The sequence below is a fragment of the Chlorocebus sabaeus genome, chromosome 1 (genome assembly GCF_047675955.1).
Source record: "Chlorocebus sabaeus isolate Y175 chromosome 1, mChlSab1.0.hap1, whole genome shotgun sequence".
Taxonomy (NCBI): domain Eukaryota; kingdom Metazoa; phylum Chordata; class Mammalia; order Primates; family Cercopithecidae; genus Chlorocebus; species Chlorocebus sabaeus.
Window position 1 is genome coordinate 90,345,391 of NC_132904.1, and position 24,503 is coordinate 90,369,893.

Below are 24,503 nucleotides of genomic sequence, written 5' to 3' on the forward strand. Positions count from 1 at the left end.
TTCATTTAACAAATATGTATTGAACACCTACCCTGCCCTCTGGAGTGTATACTTCATACAGGCAAGGGCCTTGTTCACAACTGTAGCACTAGTGCCTTTAACAGTGCTAGCAAAGTACTCGAATGATTATACCAAACACTTTACTAAAGCTGGGGATCTGTCTAGTGTAGAAGACAAACAATAAATATGTAATATGTCAGGTGGTATTAAGTGCTATGAAAAGAAATAAAGCAGTAGGTGAACTGTAAAGGAGGATGCTATTTTTTTGTGGCCATCCCACACTGAGACAAGATGCATTCCACACTCAAAATTTGATTCAAATGTCCAGACTGATAGCCAGGTTCAGTGGCTCACGCCTGTAATCCTAGCACTTAGGGAGGCCAAGGTAAGAGGATCACTTGAGGCCCGGGGTTCAAGGCCAGCCTGGGCAGCATACAGAGACCCCCATCTCTGCAAAAAAAGAAACATTTTTTTTTTTAATTATCTGGGCATGATTGTGCACACCTGTTGTCCCAGCTGCTCAGGAGACTGAGGCATGAGAATCACTTGAGCCCAGAAGTTGGAGGTTGCAGTGAGCCATGATTGTACCATTGCACTGTAGCCAGGGCAACACAGTGAGACCCTGTCTCAAAAAAAAAAAAAAGAAAAAATGGCTGATGAAGCCACACACACACCAACAGACTATGAAAGGGTTGTTACTCACATAAGCTTTCTGGGGAAGGCAGGGCAGCTCCTAAGCAGGATTTGACAACAGGGAAGGAGACTGACTTGGGGTTTTTTGGTGGTTAGAGAGTAGGGCCAGAGTAATGTTTCTTGCATGTGGTTTGAATTTCCCACTGGTATCAAAGAAGGAAATACCCAGGCTTGCTTGCTTTATTTTTTTTTAAGAGATTGTGTCTCACTATGTTGCCCAGACTGGGCTCAAGTCATCTTCCTGCCTCGGCCTCCCAAAGTGCTGGGATTACAGGAATGGGCCACCATATCTGGCAAGCACCCAGGCTTTTTTTTTTTGAAACGGAGTCTCGCTCTGTCGCCCAGGTTGGAGTGCAGTGGTGCCATCTTGGCTCACTGCAAGTTCCGCCTACCAGCACCCAGGCTTGCTTAGCTTGCCAGAGGTGTGGGGCATAATGGGACGAGGGGCCGGATAAGGCTTAAAAGTCACCGGCAGTCAAACATGCATTAAGTCACATTCTTAATTACATATTTCAGATCTGATTTCAGATCAGAGCTTATTTCAGGTCAGAATCCAGGTGTGAAGATCATCTGAAGCAGTCCTGGGCCTCTTCACACTACAGATATAAACACTGCCTTTACTCTTCCATTAGTGTCCTCCAAAATGACGTGCATGGGCAGCAGGTACACATGACCTTCCAAGGGGTGTGGGAATATTAGAACATCTATTTATATATTTTATTTCATCCTTTTAAGTTTCTATAGTTTTGTGTACATTTCTTATGTTAGGGATTTCAGTTCAAAATTGTATTGCTTATAGACACAATTCAAAAAGCCTGGAAACCAGGTACATTCACACCATCTAATAGAGATGATGGGGGGGAGGAAATCAAAATGCTTTTCTTTTTAAATTTTTTCTTAGTTTTCTTTTTTCATAGAAACAGGGTTTTGTCATGTTGGCCAGACTGTTCTCGAACTCCTGGCCTCAAGTGATCTGCCTGTCTCAGCCTCCCAAATTGCTGGGATTACAGGCATGAGGCACTGCACCTGGCCCAAAGTGCTCTTCTTACTCTTACATTCACTCAGTATAACATAGAATGCTTCTGTGACCAGATGCATGGGGCTTTTTCCCACACACCAAGCAATTCTCCAGCAGGCATCAGCTGGGGATCCTATAATTTGATTCAATTCTAACACTATTTACTTGGAGATAGCATCAGATCCCACAGTTTAATGGTTCAGTCCTCCAAGACTGCCTCCCACTTCCGATGCCAATCACAAGCTTCAGGTTGTGACCTGTACTTCTGACCAACCCACTGTGAATTGGAGTCTCTATGCCTGCCTCTTCAGGTTTGATTAATTTGCTTAGAGCAGATCATTTAACTCAGGGAAACACTTTACATATATTTTCCAGTTTATTAATAAAGGATATAATAAAGTATACAGATGAACAGCCAGATAGAAGAGATACATATGGAAAGGACAGCAAAAGTCCAGAGCTTCCACACTGTTTCTGGGTGCCCCACCTTCTAGGCATCTCCACATGTTCAGCAATTTGGAAGCTATCCAAACCCTTTTCTTTTGGATTTTGTTTTTGAGACAGGTTCTCACTCTGTCACCCAGGCTGGAGTGCAGTGGCATGATCTCTGCTCACTGAAACCTCCACCTCCCACGCTCACGCAATCCTCCCCTCTCCACCTGAGGAACTGGGACTAACAGGTGCGCGCCATGATGCCCAACCCCAACATGATGGGGTCTCATCATGTTACCCGGGCTTGTCTTGAACTCCTGGGCTCAAGTGATCCACCTGCCTCTGCGTTTCTTTTGGGATTTTATAGAGGCTTCCTTATGTAGGCAGAATTGATTAAATCATTGGCCTTCGGTGATCAGCTCAACCTTCAGCCTCTCCTCTCTTTCAAGGTTGGGATTGGGGCTGAAAGTCATAACTCTTTAATCACTGGTTAGTTCCTGGGCAAGGAGCCCCCATCCTGAAGCTATCCAGGAGCTTCCGGCATGCAGAAACCCACTTAACACTGTCATTTTATTAGCATACAAAAACCATTTATCACTTTGGAGATTCCCAGGGTTTTAGGAGCTGTGTGCCAGAACACTGGGACTAAGACTGTCTATACATACTGTGTATCTTATTATACATCACAGTGTCGTACCATCTTTCCAAACCTAAAATAAGAGCACAGATAAACCTAAAGAATTGTCATCCAGCCAGGTGCAATGGCTCATGCCTGTAAATCTCAGCATTTTGGAAGACTGAGGTGGGAGGATCACTTGAGCCCAGGAGTTTGAGACCAGCCTGGGTAACATAGACCCCATCTCTACAAAAACTAAAAAAATTAGCTGGGCATGGTGGCACACACCTGTTTTCCCAGCTACTTGGGAGGCTGAGGTGGGAGGATCACTTGAGACATGAAGGCTGAAGCTATAGTGAATCCAGATGGCATCACCTCAGTCCAACCTCGGCAACAGAGTCAGACCGCGTTTCTTAAAGAAAAAGAAAATGTCGCCCAAAAGACCACAAGGATGGCTAAATAGTAGAAAGGAGCACTATATTGGTGATTTCAGTTTGCACAGCAAGAAGAGAGTCTCCAGCTTATGCCAAAGGTACTCTCTTCCCAGAAGGAAAAGGGCAGGTTGGTTTTTATGCCTCACAGGACCTGTATTGCACAATAGAGTAAAACATATTCAGCAGGTTTGGGAGAAAAGTTATACATATCTACGAGGGAAGTTGAACACGTGCAATGGATAAACATATATATAACACACATACCGTGTTCACTTTGGGGTAAGGTTTTAACATTAAAATAAGGTGGAACTTGGCTCTTCATGTCAAAAGGTGAACTATTGGACACAAAGTTTGCATGCAGTCTCTATAAACTGGCTGAAACTGGTTTGAGGTCTTCAGTTGCTTATCAGGAAAGAATTTTTGTAAGGCTGGTCCTTTGTCCAATCAGAGCTATAGTGGTTTGGATTGTAAATCAGGTTTGGTAAGGTTCTGACAATTTTCCTAATAGCTCCTATTTTTAGCGAATTTAGCAAGATTGTGGTTTTTCTTGTAGCCTTAGGAATTTGCAAAGTTCCCATGCCAACCAAGCCCTGAACCCTCCACCCATAGGTAACTTTCATTTTCTTAACTTTAGGGTTCTTCTTAGTTGATAAAGGGCATTCATTTTGATCTTCCAGATAACAGAACACAATCTGACAGGGCAATTATGTGACTAAAATAATGAAATATTAAACACTGAATTTTCTGCAGAAAATCTGGTATATTCATTGGCTAAATCTATGATTACTCTTCCTAGAACTCCTACCTTTAGCCTCATTTCTCTGATATGCTCTGTTTTTCTGACTCATATTAACCACAATGAGGATTAACTTCTTCAAATTTAGACTAACACTTGATATTATTTGCATTGGCAACCTAATATTTGTCACTACAGTGGATACCTGATATGTTTGGCTCTGTGTCCCCACCTAAGTCTCATGTTGAATTGTAACCCTCAGGCTTGGAAGTGGGGCTTTGTGGGAGGTGATTGAATCATGGGTGTGGTTTTCTAATGGTTTAGCACCATTCCCCTGGTGCTATCTTGTGATAGAGTTCTCCCAAGGTCTGCTTGTTTGAAAGCACCTCCCACTTCACTCTCTCTTTGTCTCCTGCTGGCCATGTGAACATGTGCCCGCCTCCCCTTTTAAATTTTTTTTTTCTTTTCTTTTTTTTTTTTTTTTTTTTTTTTTTGAGACAGGATATCACTCTGTTACCCAGGCTAGAGTGCAATGGCATGATCTCAGCTCACTGCAACCTTGGCCTCCCAAGCTCAAACCATCCTCCCACCTTAGCCTCCAGAGTAGCTGGGACTACAGGCACATGCCACACCCAGCTAATTTTTATTTTATTCTAATTTTGTTTTTTATTTTAGAGGCAGGGTTTCATCACATTGCCCAGCCTGGTCTTGAATTCCTGGACTCAAGTGATCCTCCCACTTCAGCCTCCCAAAATTCTGGGTACAGACATGAGCCATTGTTCCCAGCCTGCCTGCTTAACTTTGCCTTCGCCCCATGATTGTAAGTTTCCTGAGGCCTCCCCAGAAGCAGACACATGTACAACCCGCAGAACCATGAGCCCATTAAACCTCTGTCTTTTTTATAAATTACCCAGTCTCAGGTATGTCTTTACAGCCTGCGAGAACAGACTAATACAACACCTAAATGCAGATTTCCATTTGCTTTTGGTTTTAAAGCTCAGCTTCCTTTTAGTTTATCTGTAAAGCCTCTGTGTGGCCTAATCTTTCATTCAGTAGCAACTCACTATTACATACTATACTAGGTGCTCTGGTACATGCTGTAGTGGTATTAGTATATACTAGTACCTACTCTGCTGGTATACATGGTACATATTGTACTGGTACATACTGTGCCAGATACTATGAATACAAAGATGAATAAGACATAGTCCCTGACCTGGAAGAGCTCGGTCTAGTGGGGACACTGACATGCATAGAGGAGAAGACCAAGCTTCCCTTTCACTCTTTCTGAAGGCTCATTGAAAATAAACTGACAAAAAGCAGACTAACAGGAGAAAACGGCATACAAACTTTATTTAATGTGCATAAGCATGAGAGAACCTCAGGAGAATGATTACTCAATAATCCAGTGAGGTCCAGATGTTTATATACCCTTCTTCATAGAGGAAGAGGAGATGGTGGGCAGGGGGGTATAGGAATAAAAGATTTTTAGAGGAAATGAATGAGCTCCAAGAACAATGGCCTGGAAGAAAGTTATTTTGAACTCTGGGGGAGATGGCAGGAAGATAAGGGGCAGAACTTAACTGTGAGCAAAGATTATCTTATATAGATAATATCTCCCAGGTAATCCTCTTGGAGCTGCACTCAGAAGAATAAATGAAAAGCCAGATCGGGCACAGTGGCTCATGCCTATAATCCCAGCATCTTGGGAGGCCAAGGCGGGTGGATCACCTGAGGTCAGGAGTTTGAGACCAACCTGGCCAACATGGAGAAACCCTATCTCTACTAAAAATAGAAAAATTAATCAGGCATGGTGGCAGGCACCTGTAATTTCAGCTACTCCGGAGGCTGAGGCAGGAGAATCACTTGAACGTGGGAGGCAGAGGTTGTAGTGAGTGGAGATCATGCCACTGCACTCCAGCCTGGGTGACAGAGTGAGACTCTGTCTCAAAAAACAAAAATAAAACAGAGAAAAGCCTGTCTGGACATAGTGACAACTCTCAGTGTCTTATCTTTTTGGTGGTTAACCTTTTCTGGTTATTTGATGAGATTCCTAGAAAGGGGAATCACTGCTTTTTTTCTTTTTCTTTTTTTCTTTTTTTTGGAAAGAAGCTTCCCTACTCACAAAAGAATGTTCCAGAGTCCTTCCACATGCTTCAGGAAAGGAAGAAGGTCAGAGAGATGGGGAAGCTGAGGAAGGTCAGAGAGATCTGTTGGTTCTGAGGCTTATTTCTGAGACCGTTTAATATTCCTTAATTCAAAGCACTCAGCATGCCAAAGTGCCATGTTTTACAGTTTCGTTTTCTTTTTTTTTTTTTTTTTTTTTTTTTTTTTTTTTTGAGACAGAGTCTTGCTCTGTAGCCCGGACTGGAGTGCAGTGGCCGGATCTCAGCTCACTGCAAACTCCGCCTCCCGGGTTCAAGCCATTCTCCTGCCTCAGCCTCCGCAGTAGCTGGGACTACAGGCGCCCGCCACCTCGCCCGGCCAGTTTTTTGTATTTTTAGTAGAGACGGGGTTTCACCGTGTTAGCCAGGATGGTCTCGATCTCCTGACCTCGTGATCCACCCGTCTCGGCCTCCCTAAGTGCTGGGATTACAGGCTTGAGCCACCGCGCCCGGCCTACAGTTTCGTTTTCTAAGCCCTAACTTAGGTGAAAAAATAATTGAAATAAAATAGAACAAATCCTATCAGTATTGCCCTATATTGTTTCTTGTTTGTTTTTTGTTTTTTGAGATGGAGTTGCCCAGGCTGGAGTGCAATGGTGCAATCTTGGCTCACTGCAATCTCTGCCTCCCAGGTTCAAGTGATTCTCCTGCCTTGGCCTCTGGAGTAGCTGGGACTACAGGCACACACCACCAGGCCTAGCTAATTTTTGTATTTTTAGTAGAGATGGGGTTTTGCCATGTTGGCCAGGCTGGTCTCGAATTCCTGACCTCAGGGAATCTGCCTGCCTCCACCTCCCACAGTTCTTGGATTACAGGCATGAGCCACCGCACCCGGCCAGTATTGTCCTATATTGTACTGTACACTGTTAAATTAAGTTTAGCCTAAAGCTGCCTCCTTACATATTTTAAGCTGGCCTAAAGGTTTCTCCATACCTAGTGAAATGTAATCTAACTGGATGTGTAAATGGATTTGTGAAAGGAAAATAAATCTTGGAACCCTAAAATCACTAAGCCGAAAGAAAAGTCAAGCTGGGAAATAATGTCAGACACCTGCCTCCCATTTTATTCCTAAATAAGGTAGCTACATAGATAAAAAGCTATATACCTCCCTCACAATTGTCCACAGTACTTTGTGGACAAAGGATAGACAGAACTCAAAGTCATCCCTCTGAGGCTCACCTGAGACAAATGCATATCTGATTGCTTTCTCTGCCCTCCTGTTTATGTAAAAACAATATGCACATTCCCTGAGCCAAACTAAATTGTGTATTAAGTGGAAGTGTGATCAAGGACTCACAAGAATGCAACCTTTTCCTTTTACCTCTTTATCTGCTTCTAACCTGGATGTCCCCACATAGAGTTGTCCCGCCTTATCTGACGGAACCAATGTATATCTTACACAGATTAATTGATGTCTCATGTCTCCCTAAAATGTACAAAACCAACATGTGCTCTGACCATCCTGAGCACATGTCGTCAGGACCTCCTGAGGCTGTGTCACAGGGCATCCTTAACCTTGGAAAATTAAACTTTCTAAATTGACTGAGACCTGTCTCAGATATTTTGGGTTCACAGACTGTAACCTACTCTTGTAACAAGTAGCCAAGTCTCAACCAATCACAGCAGCCATACTCCAGCCACTCACAGGTGGCCAACTGTTTGAACCACCTTCAAATAAGGCAAATGCTAAGCTGTAACCAATCCAACTGTTCCTGTACCTCCCTTCCATTTTGTGTAAGCCACTTTCCTTTTTCTGTCCTTAAATCCTCTCCAACCATCTGGCAGCACTGGAGTCACTTCTGGACCTATTCTGTTCTGGGGGTTGCCCAATTCAAGAATTGTTCTTTGCTCAATTAAGCTCCGTTTGTCTAAAATTTTTCTTTTGACAACACATTAGAGGAAATCGAATATCATAAACACAAGAGAAATTTACTAAAGAACACATGGGCCAGGCACAGTGGCTCACAACTGTAATCCCAGCACTCTGGGAGGCTGAGGTGGGCAGATCTGTTGAACCCAGGAGTTCGAGATCAGCCTGGGCAACATGGAGAAACTCTGTCTCTACCTAAAACACAAAAAAATAGCCAGGTGTGGTAGTGCATGCCTGTAGTCCCAGCTACTTAGAAGGCTCAGGCTGGAGGATCGCTTGAGCCCAGGAGGCAGAGGCTGCAATGAGCTGAGATCCTGCCATTGCACTCCAGTCTGGGTGACCAGAATGACACCTTGTGTGATGGTTGATATTGTCAACTTGATTGGATTGAAAGATGCAAAGTACTGTTCCTCAATGTGTCTGTGAGGGTGTTGCCAAAGGAGATTAACATTTGAGTCAGTGGCCTGGGAAAGGCAGACTCACCCTCAGTGTGGGTGGGCACCATCCAATCAACTGCCAGTGCAGCTAGAAAAAAAAGCAGGCAGAAGGTGGGAGAAGCCGACTTGCTGAGTCTTCCAGGCTGTATGTGTCTCCCATGATGGATACTTCCTGCCCTCAAACATCACACTCCAAATTCTTCAGCTTTTGGACTCTTGGACTTATACCAGTGGTTTTCCAGGGGCTCTCGGGCCTTTGGCCACAGGCTGAAGGATGCACTGTCGGCTTCCCTACTTTCAAGGTTTTGGGAGTCAGACTGACTTCATTGCTCCTCAGCTTGCAGATGGCCTATTATGGGACTTCACCTTGTGATTGTGTGAGTCAATACTCCCCTTCATATATACTCCATATATACTCCCCTCATATGTACATCTATCCTATTCTGTCTCTCAAGAGAACTCTAATGCACCTCATCTCAAAAAAAAAAAAAAAAAAAAAAAACATGAATTTGAACTTCTGGTGCTGGCCAAGTTGGAATAAGCATTGCCCAGCACCAAGACTTAGCACAACAGCCTGTTTCCCATACAATTACAAAATATAAAACTTTCCATGAAAAACAAAAAGCATCCCTTTCAGAACACTTGAAAATTAAACAATGGGCTGGACATGGCAGCTAATGCCAGTAGGCCCAGCACTTTGGAAGGCCCAGGTGGAAGGATTGCTTAAGCCCAGGAGTTTTGTTATGGGATGTTTGGGGTGTCACTTTTCTGGCTGGAAACCTGTGACTGGTAGTGCCTTTGCTTGAGCTTTGCTCCCATGCCTCCAAGAAAGACTGTGAGTCAGGCATGGAGAGGTGAGGGCTATCTGAGCAAACAAGGGATCCAGCTACTGCACAGTCAGACATGCTGGCTGGACCAGGTGCACCACAAGCTGCTTCCCCAGCTGGCACTAGGGAATGCAGTGGTGCCCGGAAGCTTGGAGACTCAGGAACCGCAGGCCCCAAAGAGGGAGTCACAACCCTGGCTCAGGGAGTTTCCAGGTCTGGCCTCTCCAAAGGGCTGCAGCTCTTCTTCTCTCCACCCACAATGTGGTGAGCAAGGGGCATGTTTCAGCCCTGTTTGTGTTATAGCTCTTTAAGTCTTGCCTTTCAACGAGTCCCAAGTTATTGTCTTGCAACCAGGAAGAATGAGGTATGCAGACAAGTGAAAGGTGAGCAAGATGAAAAGGACCTTCAATGAGCATTAGAAGAGCTCAGAGGAGACCTGCAGTGGGCAGCTCCTTTCCATAGACAGGGTGTCCTGATGAGTGTTCAGCTCCTAGCAGAGAGGGTAGCTCCTCTCTGCAGGCAGGTCATCCCAGCAATTGTTCAGTTCTCAGCAGAGAGAGTAGCTCCTCTCTGCAGCTGGCTGTCTCATCATCTGTAGCTCTCACCAGAGAGGAGGCTCTAGAGTTGGTGGTTCCTCTCTGTAGGCAGGTTGTCCTGTTATCTCTCTGTCCTCTGCTTTGTTCTGGCTGAGCCTGGGGCTTTTATGGGCCTCAGAGAGGAAGAAGTATGCACTCATTGGTCCAAGGGTGGCCATGGATGGGCCAAGAAAAGGCACCACAAGTCTTCACTCTGGTTCCCAGGACTGGCAGTTTGGCCCCCAGCATTCAGGCCCTCTCTGGGCTGAAGGTGGGGCCTCACCGGGGACCCACACTTTTCTGCCCAGAAGCCTGTCTGCCTCCTGCCACTGTCCATGGTGCCCAGGCTGCTCAAGCCAAGGGGCACCTGTAGGCCAGTGCTGAACCACCCTCAGCGCCCACCTCGGCTTCCCTCCTATGCTTGTTGGTGCCCAAAGTCTGGAGGGGCCAAGGCAGCTGGCATGTCAGCACTGCCCCTAGTGTGTGCACACCTGGCTGGGCTGTGACAGCACCCCAGCTGGGCCCTATGTTGCTCTCAGATCAGAGCAGGTGCCAACAGCAGAGAGAAGCCAGGCAGTGGGAGCAGTCACTTCTGAGACAATGGGGTTGGGGTACTTCCCAGGCCTCCAAGAGTACAGAGAGGCCCGGGTCTGGGGGTGTGGGGCATTCAGGGTGCCTGCCTGCTCCCAACCCCCAAGAACACAGGTAGGCCTGAGTCCACAGCCCTGACTTGGGCAGCTGCAGTTGCACCTGGGGTGGGGGGGGGGGGGGGATGGGCGCTGCTGCTTGCTCGCAGCTCCCACCAGTTCTGTGGAGCATGAAACCCCAGCCAGGTCCCCTGCAGTCTGGGACAGGAGCTCCAGGTCCTTGCTAGTCCCAGGCCAGCATCAGGGCAGGGGTTGCTGTGAGCTCCCCACATGGCCCTGGCACTCAAGGGTGACCTGGGGCTCCCCTCTGTCCAGCTCATGGCCCTTCCCTGGTTGGGGGGGCTTCTGGGACCAGATCACTCCAGCCTGGGTGACAGAGCAAGACTCTGCCTTGAAAAAATAAAGTAAAATGAAAATAAAGATTATGCAATTGTGCAACATCTCATCTCACAGAAGAATGGCAGAGTTTGGATTATTGCACCTAGAGATTGTAATATGAGGTCCAGAAAAAAGAACTTCATAAGTAGTCTGATGACAGAATAATGTTGAGTGTGGTGCCAGTTTTGAAGTGCTTTCACAGAATGTGGAACTGACAGGAAATTCCCATCACTATTTCTCTGGTGGTTCTTACTAACAAAGCAGTGGAAAGTTATTGCCCTCATGCAAGGGGGCAATGCTTTAGCAAAAAGGTGCAGTTGCTGACTATAGTAGCCTATAGGTCTGTTTTGGGCTCCCTGTTTTTATGTCAGAATGTCTAAGGCGTTCCCTGATTTTCAAAAACGAACTATGAAAATGGAATGTTATAACTTGGGGGTCCCACCCTGAGGCATCTCTAAGGCCCTTTTTAATCCCTTTCAATGTTAACTGATTCTCTTTAGTCCACTGCAGGATGTCTGGCTTGTTTTGTTTTAAAAGAATACATATGCTAGCTGTGGTGGCGTATGCCTGTAATCCCAGAACCTTGGGAGGCCTAGATGGGAGGATCCCTTGAGGCCAGGAGTTTGAGACCAGCTGCAGTGAGTTGTAACTGTGCCACTCTACTCCAGCCTGGACAACAGAGAATGACCCTGTCTCTTAAAAAAAAAAAAGTTAAAATCAGGAACCCATTGGATAGACCAGAAAACAAAGTGGGGAACATACTCTATCAAAGATGAGGTATGGCGTGGGCCAAACAATTTGCCTATATTCTCTGTTGAATTACAGTAATCTTTTTTTTTTTTTTTTTTTTTTTTTGAGACAGAGTCTCGCTCTGCCACCCAGAATGCAGTGGTGCATTCTCAGCTCACTGCAAACTCTGCCTCCTGGGCTCATGTCATCCTCCCACCTCAGCCTCCTGCATAGTTGGGACCACAGGAGCATGCCACCATGCTCAGCTAATTTTTGTATTTTTTGTAGAGATGGGGTTTCACCATGTTGCCCAGGTTGGTCTTGAACTCCTGGGCTCAAGTGACCCATCTACCTTAGCCTCCAAAAGTGCTGGGATTACAGGCAGGAGCCACCGCACCCAGCCTCACAGTAATCATTTTTAACCTATGTACATGATCTAACTCATTGGAGCCCTGATAAAATAGTTGCTTGGGGAAAACAATATTTTTGGAACGCTTTCTGACTATAACTCATAAGGTATACAATTTCTGCCCTATCTGCCCAAAATGTAATCCAGGGAAACCTTTTACACAGTTCCCAAGGATATTTTCCTTTACTTGAAGACCCCTTGGAAGTATAGCAATTAGATTTTGTTCAGCTGACACAGTCACAAGGATACAAGTTTTAGTGATTTGCACATTTTCTCATTGAGTAGAAGCATTTCCATGCCAAAGAGCGACCTCCTTAGCAGTAAGTAAAATTCTTATAGAAAAGATTATTCCAACTCAGGGAGTTCCTCTAGAACTCAATAGAGACTGAGGTACTCATTTTATTGGACAGAATTCAGTCAGTATGTAGAATTTGGTCCATCCTCCAGCACTTTAATTGTGTTTATCATTCCCAATTATCTGGATTGGTGGGGCATATATATGGAATAATTAAGACTCAGCTGGGCTGGGCGCAGTGGCTCATATCTGTAATCACAGCACTTTGGGAGGCCGAGGTAGGAAGATAACTTGAGCCCAGGAGCTACAGACCTTGCGCCTGGGAGCTCCAGACCAGCCTGGGCAACATAGTGAGATCCTGTCCTTACAAAAAGAAAACACTAAATTGACAAAAAATAACACAAGCCTTTTTTTTTTTTTTGAGACGGAGTCTCTCTCTGTCACCAGGCTGGATACAGTGGCGCGATCTTGGCTCACTGCAACCTCCGCCTCTCGGGTTCAAGCGATTCTCCTGCCTCAGCCTCCCAAGTAGCTGGGACTATAGATGTCCACTACTACACCCGGCTAATTTTTGTATTTTTAGTAGAGAAGGGGTTTCACCACATTGGCCAGGCTGGTCTCAAACTCCTGACCTTGTGATCCACCCGCCTCGGCCTCCCAGAGTGCTGGGATTACAGGCTTGAGCCACTGTGCCCGGCCAATAACACAAATTTTTAAGATCCCAAGGCCAGTTGGCTTTGTTTAACCCAAGATCAACCCCTTTAGAAAACATCAGTTGTACCCATTTGAAATAATAACTCTCATACCTATGAATCTGTCCCAGGAAATGGTAACTCCTTAACTGTAAGGGGAGGAATACTCCTTTGTTATTCTAACTTTATGAGACAATTAACTAAAATTATTACCTAGTGAAAGATTATTTCCTAGTGGGCTCCAGGGATATGAAAAATTCAAGACCCACAATTTTCATCCAGGAGATTGTATCTACTGGAAACAACATCCTTTAAAGGACTCTCTCCAACCAAGTGGAAGGGCTCTTACCAAGTGCTTCTTAGTAACCCTTTTGCTATTATATTAGAAGGAATAGACTCCTGGCTGGGTGTGGTGGCTCACGACTGTAATTCCAGCACTTTGGGAGGCCAAGGCAGATGGATTGCCTGAGCTCAGGAATTCACCAGCCTGGGCAGCATGACACGACCCCATCTCTACTAAAAATACAAAAATTAGCCGGGTGTGGTGGTGGGCACCTGCCAGTAATCCCAGCTACTGGGGATGCTGAAGCAGAATTACTTGAACCCAGGAGGCACAGGCTGCAGTGAGCTGAGATAGCATCACTGCACTCCAGCCTGGATGACAGAATGAGACTCCATCTCAAAAAAACAAAAACAAAAACTGGAATAGACTCCTAGATCCACGTTTCTCATCTGAAGAGGGCTCCATCTCCTGAGGGACTGTTTCCCCAGAAGGTGATCTCTGTTTCAAAATAAGTCAATGACAGGTCTAGAACAAGATAACATCTGATGGAGGTGGCTAAAACCCAAGTCTCCAAACCAGGGCTGTATCTAAACAAATGCTTAATATTAGCAAATGTTAATACACGGGGAAGAGTTTCCTTTACAAGCTCCCATTAAACTTCTTTCTTTTTGTCCTTAGTTTTCATGTATTGGCACTACTATCATTAACTGTTGCCCATAAAGCAAATCTCTTTTTGCAATGGGCTTAGGACTATGCTAATAGATTATTTAAAAAAATGCTTGTTGAATATGTGGTCTCATGCCCCTTTCCAGTAGTTCTGGCTTTCCTGGTGGGTATCTTCTCTCCAAGGAGAGAAATATATTGCTCCAAGGAGAGAAGATATTGCATAGAATATCAGAAATATATTTGTGTTAAACAGTCATGGTGCTTGACACCAGTATGATGAAGGATAAAGCATGTCACTATCCTATTAATAATACTTTACAGGCCAGGCACAGTATCTCATGCCTGTAATCCCTGCACTTTAGGAAGCCAAGACAGGCAGATCGATTGAACTCAGGAGTTTGAGATCAGCCTGGCTAGCAAGGTGAGACCCTGTCTCGACTAAAAATGCAAAAATTAATCAGTTGTTGTGGTGTGCACCTGTAGTCCCAACTACTCAGGAGGCTAAGGCAGGAGAATCACTTGAACCTAGGAGGTGGAGGTTTCAGTGAGCCAAGATCACACCACTGCACTCCAGCCTGGGTGACAGAGCAAGACTCCATCTCAAAAAACAAAACAAAAAAAACCTTTACAGAGTAAAAGGCATGGAAGGAGCTTCTTAGTAAAAGAAACTACTTTGTTAACTTTAATGCTGGCACTGCTCCAACTAAGTAATGAACAATGACACTGCCCCAATTAAGAGATAAGACACCTTGATTTCAGAATGGTATAACACAAATTTGAGATGGTTTTATCTGGCTTACCCCTCTTTCTGTCAGCTCAGTCACCTTGCCCTTGCCTCCTCAACCCCCGACTTTTTTCTTTTTTTTTTTTGAGACAGAGTGTCACTCTGTTGCCCAGGCTGGAGTGCAGTGGTGAGATCTTGGCTCACTGTAATCTCTGCCTCCTGGGTTCAAGTGATTCTCCTGCCTCAGTCTTCTGAGTACCTGAGATTATAGGCATGCACCACCACGACCAGCTAGTTTTTATATTTTTAGTAAAGACAAGGTTTCACCATGTTGGCGACACTGGTCTCGAATTCCCGGCCACACTGGTCTCGAATTCCTGACCTCAGGTGATCCACCTACCTCATTCTCCCAAAGTGGAGGATTATAGGCATGAACCACTGTGCCCAGCCACTTTGCCTCTTTATGTTGGGAACAGAGAAATCATACCAAAGATATCTGGCCCAAAAGCACTGGAGATATGGGATGGATACCCAAAGAACTGTGTATTCACACCATTATATTACAAAGTACTGACTGGCATGCCATTGAATGTATTTATTGATTAGCTCCAAATGGAACATTTTGGCTATGTGGCACTAACCTATGGCCATGGTTACTTCCAGGATAGTTAGGATGATGTTCTTCAGGTTATGCTTAACCATATGGTCGAGTAGTTCGTACTTTGCCAAAACCTGCACATTTTCCTTATTTATGATCTCATTGGGTTCATTCTGTGTTCCATTGGTATGATCATTTAGCTTCCATCTTCATACCACAACTGAGTGTTGAAGATGTTATTTGGCATATAGAGGTCCTAACCAATTATACCCAAACTATAGCTACATGGGTATTCCATTATTAAACAATAAAGTTACTCTTACGGAAAAGGCTGTATTACAAAACCATATGGCTTTTGACATACTCACTGAAGCCCAGGGACGAACCTGCACTATCATAAAAACTGTGTGTTATGTCTGTATCCCAGATGAATCAGATAATATGACTACATTAATGGATAATATGAGAACCTCAACAACTAAACTTTCAGATTCAATACATCTTTAAATAACTGGCTAAGCAGCTAGTTTTGATCTTGAAGACTTGGTGGCAAAAGCTGTTACTTATTCTGGGAATCATGTTCATTTGTTGTCTTGTTTTTGTCTGCACTGCTGTTAGACTGCCACTGTGCCTGGCTATTAATCAGATTTTAAAATAAAGTTAAAAAAATTTTTTTTACAAATTTACACGAAAAGCAAGTACTGTTCTCAAACATGATTGTGCAACAGACCGTGCAGCTTGCCAGAAATAGGTTTCTCTCATGAAAATTTAACCCCCTCCACACACAGCCATCTGCTTTCTTCTTCAGCAGGGACTAACACCAAGGCAACTGTATTTCCCTAAATACCTTAGGAAAGTAGTTCAAAACCTAGATATATCTTGGTCAGAACAAAACCTGGTCAACACTCACGATAAACGGTATATATAATTCCTTAAATGATATATAGAGGTTTGTAATATAAGATAATCCATCTTTTTCTGTGGATTTCCTACTAATGAAATACATTCTTGGAGACCCAAAGACTGAAGTTATACCACTTCTTCTTAATCTTTTAAATATTATTTGTAGGCCAGGCATGGTGACACACTCCTATAGTCCCAGCTACTCAGGAGGCTAAGGCAGGAGCACCGTTTGAGCCCAGGAGCTCCAGCCTGTAGTGTGCTGATAGCACTTGTGAATAACCACTGCACTCAGCCTGGGCAACACAGCGGGACCCCATCACTAATAAAAAAGTGAGATCAACATTATTTATTGTTACTCGGGCATAAAATAAATATTAAGTACTTATTACATGCCAGAGCCTATTATGTCTGCTGCAAATATTGGCTGTCATAGAGTTATAACTAACATGAAACCAAATAATTAGTATAATTTTAAGTGGTGATAAGCACAATTGTTTCCCCCAAGCCATGCCGTTAATTTCTAACTCTTCAGATAGTCTTTAAAAAGTTTCTTACTAATTTAAAAAAACTTTCGTTTTGAGAAGGGATCCCACTCTGTTGCCTAGGCAGTCGTGAGATCTCGGCTCACTGCAGCCTCCATCTTCTGGGCTCAAGGGATCCTCCCGCCTCAGCCACCCGCGTAGCTGGGACCACAGGCGCGCGCCATCAGATCTCAGTTCTCTCAACAGGACTCTCATTGCTAAGATACAAGCATCCATTAATTTCTTTTTCCTTGACTCTTTTCGCCTCTGTAGGCTTTCTTTCCTCATCCGCTTTTTAAACAAAGGCAGGCTTAAAAACAGAGAGCCAGTCTTGGCTCCTGAACCGGTCTTTGCCTCCCGCTGCCGGCCACGCCTCTTATGGGCCGGGAAGTTTACCCCACCCTGCACGGTGATTCACCGGAAGCGCTCTCGGGAGTCCAGGAGCTTCCGCGCCGGCCCAGTTTTGCTCCGAAAGACGCCCGGAGGGGAACCTGCAGTGCGTTCTGGGAAAGTTGCTGGGCCAGCTCTTTTGTTTCCAGCCTGAGCGTTGCTTTCGGTTTCCCGAGGGTCTTCTGAGGCACCGCGGCTCCGGGGTGCTGGGTTCCCGGCTCTTCGCTGGGAGGCCTCCTCTCCGTACCTCGTTTTTTGGCTCGTGTGGGGGTCCTCCCACCGCTGGCCGACGCCGCCAGCATGTCCGGGGTGCGCGCAGTGCGGATCAGCATCGAATCGGCCTGCGAGAAGCAGGTCCATGAGGTGGGCCTCGATGGCACCGAGACGTACCTGCCGCCGCTGTCCATGTCGCAGAATCTGGCGCGTCTAGCCCAGCGGATCGACTTCAGCCAGGGTTCGGGCTCCGAGGAGGAGGAGGCGGCGGGGACCGAGGGCGACGCGCAGGACTGGCCGGGCGCCGGGTCCAGCGCAGACCAGGACGACGAGGAAGGTAACGCCTGCATCCGCTGCCCGAGTCCTCCGGTCTGGGTCCCAGCACCCGCCCGGGTGGCTGCCCTCCTCCTCTTTCTCGATGGGGGAGATCCTGTGCGTGCGAGAACTTTTGAGTGTCCCACGAGTGGAAGCGTAAGGATACTGGTCGTCATCTTTTTGTTGCTGCCGGACAGGTTAGGACACGACTTTACGCAGTACTCCTGCGGGTCTCCTTGAGTGGGAGCGTTTGAGACACTGTCAAACGGTGAAATGTTTAAATGAATGCTTCTCTGTAGAAGGCCTTTAATGTGGCCCACTTAGTGGCTAAGAGTCTTAGATGGGGGCTCTGCCCCTTGCCGGCTGGGTGACCTTTGGTGAGTTACTTTGCATCCTTGTGCGGTGTGGATGATGATAGTAGCACCTACAGAAAAGAGGTCAGTGTTGACTGGAATGTGTGACGAGGTCCAAGAGGTAGGCGGGTCCAGATCCTGTAGAGCCCAGTAGGCCATGATAAGCGTTTGACTAGTGTTGAGACCACTGCAAACTTTCGCAGGATAAGTAGAGACATGATTTTGTTAAAGGTTACTCTAGATGCTTTCCAGTAAATGAATTGTAGGGAAAGCAAAACTGGAAGGAAGGAGGCTGGTTAGGAGGGAAGTGAAGAAACAATGAGTGGGTTTCAGATTCTCATTATTGTCAAGGATTTTTGAAAAAAAAAAAAATCACAATTCTTAATTTAATTATGCAGCAGACTCGGTGTAAATGGGAATTTAAAGATGTTTTTTCAGGGCAGTGCTGTTAGGATTATTAGGAGTCCATTTGCGGAAAAACGTAAATACTACTTTATACCTCACACAAAAATTATTTCCACAATAATTTTTGAGGATTGAGGTGCCAAATGAAGAAAGCAAAACAAAGTGTTAAAAGAAATAGTGAAAGAATAGTTGTATTATTCTGGGAGTAGGATAGATCTTCTTAATTTAGGAAATAACGAGACAGGCATGGTGGCTCACACCTGTAGTCCCAACATTTTGGGAGTCCAAGATGGAAGGATCGCTGGAGCCCAGGAGTTCAAGACCAGCCTGAGCAACATAGGGAGCTCCTGTCTCTACAAATTAAAAAATATTTGCTGGGCGTGGTGGTGCACGTCTGTGGTCCCAGCTACTGGGGAGGCTGAAGGAGGAGGATGGATTGAGCCAGTGAGATCAAGGCTGCAGTGAGCTATGATTGTGCCACCGCACTGCAGCCTGGGTAACAGAACAAGACCCTAACACCCACACACACAACCACACACTCACCCACCTACCTTACAAAGGATAGATACATTACTTACATAAAATTTAAAAATGGGAAAAGATGCCATAAGCAAAGTAAAAAGATAAATGACAGACTGGGAGAAGTTCTACCCATATAACACACATTTAGTTGATATCTTCTGTATTCAAAAAGTCCCTTCAAACTGAAAAGAAAATGATGACCCTGGAAAAATGGGCCAAAAATATAAATAGCTCATAGAGGAGAGACTTCAGATACCAATAAACAAAACATAGACTCAATCTCATTAGTAGGGACTGGGAAATTAAAACATGATGAAGATACTCTTTCCATGCACAAAATTGGCAGAAATTGAAAAGATTGTTAATATTCACGGCTAGGAATGTGAACTGATAGTGATTTTGAAAGACAATCTGGCAGTTTAGTATGTGCCAAAATTTAATTTTAACTTTTGTTTGTTTGTTTTGTTTTTTTTGAGACGGAGTCTTGCTCTGCCGCCGACTGGAGTGCAGTGGTGCGATCTCGGCTCATTGCAACCCTGCATCCTGGATTCCAAGGATTCTTCCACCTCAGCTTCCCTAGTATCTGGGACTATAGACATGCGGCACCCTGCCCGGCTAATTTTTGTATTTTTAGTAGAGATAGGGTTTCACCATGTTGGCCAGGCTGGTCTTAAAGACATGATCTCAGGTAATCCACCCTGCCTCAGCCTCCCAGAGCGCTGGGATTACAGGCCTGAGCCACTGCGCCCAGCCGAAAGTTTTAAATGTGTATCTTCTTTGATTCACTATTACCACATCTAAAAATTGAATCTGCAGAAAAAGGTGCACGTATACAGGGTATATATTCAAGGTGTTTACCACTGCTAGCGTTGTTGGAAGCAATCTACCTGTTGGAAGCAATCTACATGTCCATTAAATACAAATGGTTAAACATACTGTACATCCATGTTCCAGAATATCATACAGTGTTAAAAGAATTAGGTAGACTTATAAGTGCTAACATGGAAGTGTCTCTAGGAAATATTAAGTGGGGGGGGGGCAAAAAGCAAGTAATAGAAAATTGGAAATAGATGTATGTAAGTGCATAGAAAAACCTTTGAAAGAGTATACTCCGTCTGTTAATAGTGGTTACCTCTCAGGAGGGGAGAGAATCGGGGGTGGGGAATGAAGGAAAACTTTCACTTTTTACCCTCTAATTCTTTATCGTGTGAACTCTTTATGGTGAATGTTCATGTATTTAATAACAATATGTTTTCTTAATGGTTAAAAGGAAGATATGCTAATAGTGGCTGGCATTACAGGTCATTTTTGTTTTGTACCCTTCTGCATTTTGGAAAATGTATACAATTGTAAATTCAAGTTCTAAAAACTGTAAGATTATTAAAAAGGTTTACATAAATTTGGAAAGATACTTGAGTCTATAATGTTGTAATGATAAATTTAACCTGTGAAAATAGATGTCATTCATTTTGCAATTGTAGGAATGCTAATGTGAATGTTAACAAAGATATAAGAAAGGGTGGAGGGGATGGGATAAGTAAGAGAACAATTTGAAATTAAATTCATTATTTCTCCTTTTAGTACTTTTTAAAACTAAGTGAGCTGTCTGCCATTCAATGTAATGAATACTTCTGTATTTCTTTTTTTCTCTCTCTCTCTTTTTAGGGGTGGTAAAATTTCAACCTTCCCTTTGGCCTTGGGACTCAGTGAGGAACAATTTGAGAAGTGCCCTGACAGAAATGTGTGTTCTCTATGACGTTCTCAGTATTGTTAGGGATAAAAAATTTATGACTCTTGATCCTGTCTCTCAGGATGCACTTCCTCCAAAACAGGTATTTGTGGACTTTAATTGAATAATAAAATTTCATTTATTAAATCCCAGGACCCTTTTTTTGGCTTTGTGCGTATTGTTCCATTTTCCTTTCTTGCAAAATTAAGTCCAGATGAAGATTTAAAGACTAACTGGTCTAAAACAAAACCATACAACTGCATTTCCTTTATTTTTGTGTTATATACCTATGATTCTTGGAAGAGTTAAGGTTCGTTAAGAATGTAATACTTTTAAGGTCAGGCGTGGTGACTCACGCCTGTAATCCCAGCACTTTGGGAGGCTGAGGTGGGCAGATCATGAGGTCAGGAGATCGAGACCATCCTGGCTAAAACTGTGAAACCCTGTCTCTACTAAAAATAACAAAATTTAGCCAGGCATGGTGGCAGGCACCTGTAGCCCCAGCTACTCAGGAGGTGGAGGCAGGAGAATTGCTTGAACCCAGGAGGCGGAGGTTGCAGTGAGCCGAGATTGCGCCACTGCACTCCAGCCTGGGTGACGGAGGGAGACTCCGTTTCAAAAAAAAAAAAAAAGAAGTAATACTTTAAAGGTTACCAAATCTTAACAAATTCTTATAGCCTGGATCCTTGGTCTGTGATATATTGCACAAAAATGTGATGATATAATGGCTTTGGAATCAGGTAGACCTGGATTCAAGTCCTGCCTCTGCCTTCATTAACTGTGTGACCTTAAATTAAGAAGTTATTTTCTCTAAGTCCCTGTTTTTCCATCCAATCCTTCCTTCCTTTTTTTTAGGGGATGGATTAGAAAGGTTAGGCCAAATTATGGAGCATATTGAGAGCTGGGTAGAATTGCTGATATTTCATAAACAATATATTCCATTTTTGAACATTTGAAGATGAAAGAGAAGTAGCAGAAAGAGGAGTTGGTGAATAGTCTGAAATCATTGAGGCTGCTTGGGTCCTTAAGGAAAACAAGTGTCAGGACCATAACCAAATTCGTCATGGAGAGGAAGTAATGACTGTTAGAGCCCATTTGTAAATACAATTAATTGAATAGAATTACTCACATAGTAATAGTTTCAGAATCTAGGAACGTTGTGTTAAGGGACTAATAGAGTTCCCTAAATCGGCTTTCTTCATTTTACAGAGAGAAAACTAAAGCTTAAAGAGATTTGTAATATGTTCAAGTTGCTGTCAAGCCAGTAGTTAGAGAGCCAAGACTAGAACTCCAGCACCTAAGTCATAGCCCCACTGCCTTTTCTTCTATTCTGTGCTTTTCCCAGAAAGGAGACTCCAGGAATTTCTTAAGATCTCCAGGAACTCTTTTATTTACGTTCCTCAATATGATCAAAAGATTATTTTGATATTTTTATGAAGCTTTTTATATGATTTTTGACTCTCATACAGCCAGAAAACTTTCTTAAACTGGTTAGTAAAATACACAAATTATGGTAATGGTGGGTTTTTATGTATGTATATATGATACATAGATTTTGATTTCTGATCAGTTTTCCAAAAAATTAGGATTCAGTGAAGTACATTTAATATTAACAATGGCAGGGCGCAGTGGCTAATGCCTGTAATTCCAACACTTTGGGGAGCCAAAACAGGAGGCCAGGAGTTTGAGACTATCCCAGGCAACATAGCGAGACCCTGTCTCTACCAAAACAAAAAACAAAACAAGCCAGGCTTGGTGTTGCGCATCTGGAGTCCCAGCTTCTCAGGAAGCTGAAGCGGAAGGGTCGCTTGAGCCAGTAGGTCAAGGCTATGGTGAGCCAAGATGGTGCTACTACATTCTAGCCTGGGCGACAGAACAAGACTCCATCTCAAAAGAAAAAAAGTTAATGCCTCGTGATTTTAGTCTTAATTCCAAAAGCACTTTAATAGCTTATGGTAAGATACAAACTATGGTAAGCTACAAAATACAAGATAATTTTACAGTTATACCCATTGCAGTCATTCATTCATTCATTAAATCAAATATTATGTGCCAGGCATTGTTCTAGGGTTTGTGGATATAGCGGTTTCTGCCAATGCAGGTTACATTGAAGCAGAGATTATAGATGTTAATCAGAAGTATAATGAGTGCCAAAAAGGTTATACATAACTCTATATGTGTATGTAGAGGATAGGGGGATGGCAATATGTAAGGAGAGGAATGGCAGTACATTAGGAGGGGACCCTAACAGGCTGGACAAAGTTGATGCAATGGTAAGTTCTGGCTAGAGGCCATTGTAGTGTTTTTGATTTAACATAAGTAAAGCTTTGGGTAAGTTGAACAAAGAAATAGGTTAAGGTTCTTTTATAAAAACCACTGTTATGTGTACTTGCCCCTCTTTTTTGCTCTTCTTTCACTTCATTTTATTATTGATAAAATATGTAATATTAGAGTCATTTAAAAATCCTGCAGAACTGCATGTTTGCGTTGTTTTTGATAGAATCCTCAGACGTTGCAGTTGATATCTAAAAAGAAGTCACTTGCTGGAGCAGCACAAATCCTATTGAAGGGGGCAGAGAGACTGACTAAATCAGTTACCGAAAACCAAGAAAACAGGCTACAGAGAGACTTCAATTCTGAGCTTTTGCGATTACGGCAACACTGGAAACTTCGAAAAGTTGGAGATAAAATTCTTGGAGATCTGAGCTACAGAAGTGCAGGTATGAATATTATTAAAAACTATACTTTCTGGCTAGGCGCGGTGGCTCATGCCTATAATCCTAGCACTTTGGAAGGCCAAGGCGTGTGGATCACTTGAGGCCAGGAGTTCAAGATGAGCCCAGGCAACATGGCAAAACTCCGTCTCTACCAAAAATGCAAAAAATTAGCCAGGCGTGGTAACATGCACCTGTAATCCTAGCTACTTGGGAGGCTGAGGCACGAGAATTGCTTGAACCCAGGAGGTGGAAGTTGCAGTGAGCCAAGATCGCACCATTGCACTCCAGCCTGGGGGACAGAACGAGACTCCATCTCAAAAACAAACAAACAAAAAACTATGCTTTCTGTGTAAGTATAATGTTAAACATCCTTCTATAATATATTATTTCTCAGCTATGTGTTATGTTTCAAAATTTTAATTTCTGTTCATTTAAGCCAAAACCACTCTTATTAGAGCCTTATAATAAATAGCCTAGTTTCTATTTCAAAACCTTATAGGTACACTTAACAGAAAGTTCAAAGATGGGATTTATGTGCTGGCACACCTTGAAGCATAATTGACTTTTTTGTTAGAAATGAGGTAGAACTACACTCCTCAATCGAGGCCTTACCTGTAACCCTTAAAAACTGAACATGGCCGGGTGCAGTGGCTCACACCCGTAATCCTAGCACTTTGGGAGGCTGAAGTGGGCAGATTGCTTGAGCTCAGGAATTCAATACCAGCCTGGGCATCATGGCAAAACTTCGTCTCTACAAAAAATACAAAAATTGCATGCTTGTTAGTCCCAGCTACTCAGGAGGCTGAGGCAGGATGATCCCTTGAGCCCAGGAGGTCGAGGCTGCAGTGAGCCGAGATTGCAGCACTGCACTCCAGCCTGACCGTGTCTCAAAAAACAAGCAAACAAAAAAAATGGACCTGATGCAAGTGTTCTTCTGAGAATTAAACAAAAAAAAAATGGACATGAAAGGAGGAAAGAAACTTTCTATTCTTTACTGTTTCTTTTCCCATTAATCTGCTAAGCTGTTTTTATGTCCTGAGTGAAGAGAAAGGGTGGCAGAAACGTTTGCTTTCCTTTTTCCCATCAAACTAGGGCTACAACACTAACTTAGGGCATGCAACTTTTGGGGGCATACTAAAGTTTGATGATGTTGACTTCATATTTTTTGATATAAATTCTTAGTTGTTGAGCTATAACAAATAGTAGGTTTT

The 24,503-nt window shown here is 43.8% G+C and overlaps 1 protein-coding gene across 3 annotated transcripts in view; it reads left to right on the forward strand.

Moving 5' to 3' along the window:
* Window positions 1–16,976: 16,976 nt before the first annotated feature.
* The window catches only part of MED17 (mediator complex subunit 17), a 39,300-nt gene continuing 31,773 nt past the window's right edge, over window positions 16,977–24,503 (forward strand). For 2 of the 3 annotated variants that reach the window (XR_012094413.1, XM_008020544.3), the window contains exons 1-3: window positions 16,977–17,588; window positions 20,512–20,678; window positions 23,076–23,295. Coding sequence is in view for 2 of the 3 variants with exons in the window: in XM_008020544.3 (XP_008018735.1) it covers window positions 17,339–17,588; window positions 20,512–20,678; window positions 23,076–23,295 (637 nt within the window). In the remaining variant the exon portion in view is untranslated. The other variant, XM_008020546.3, reaches the window with a different exon arrangement.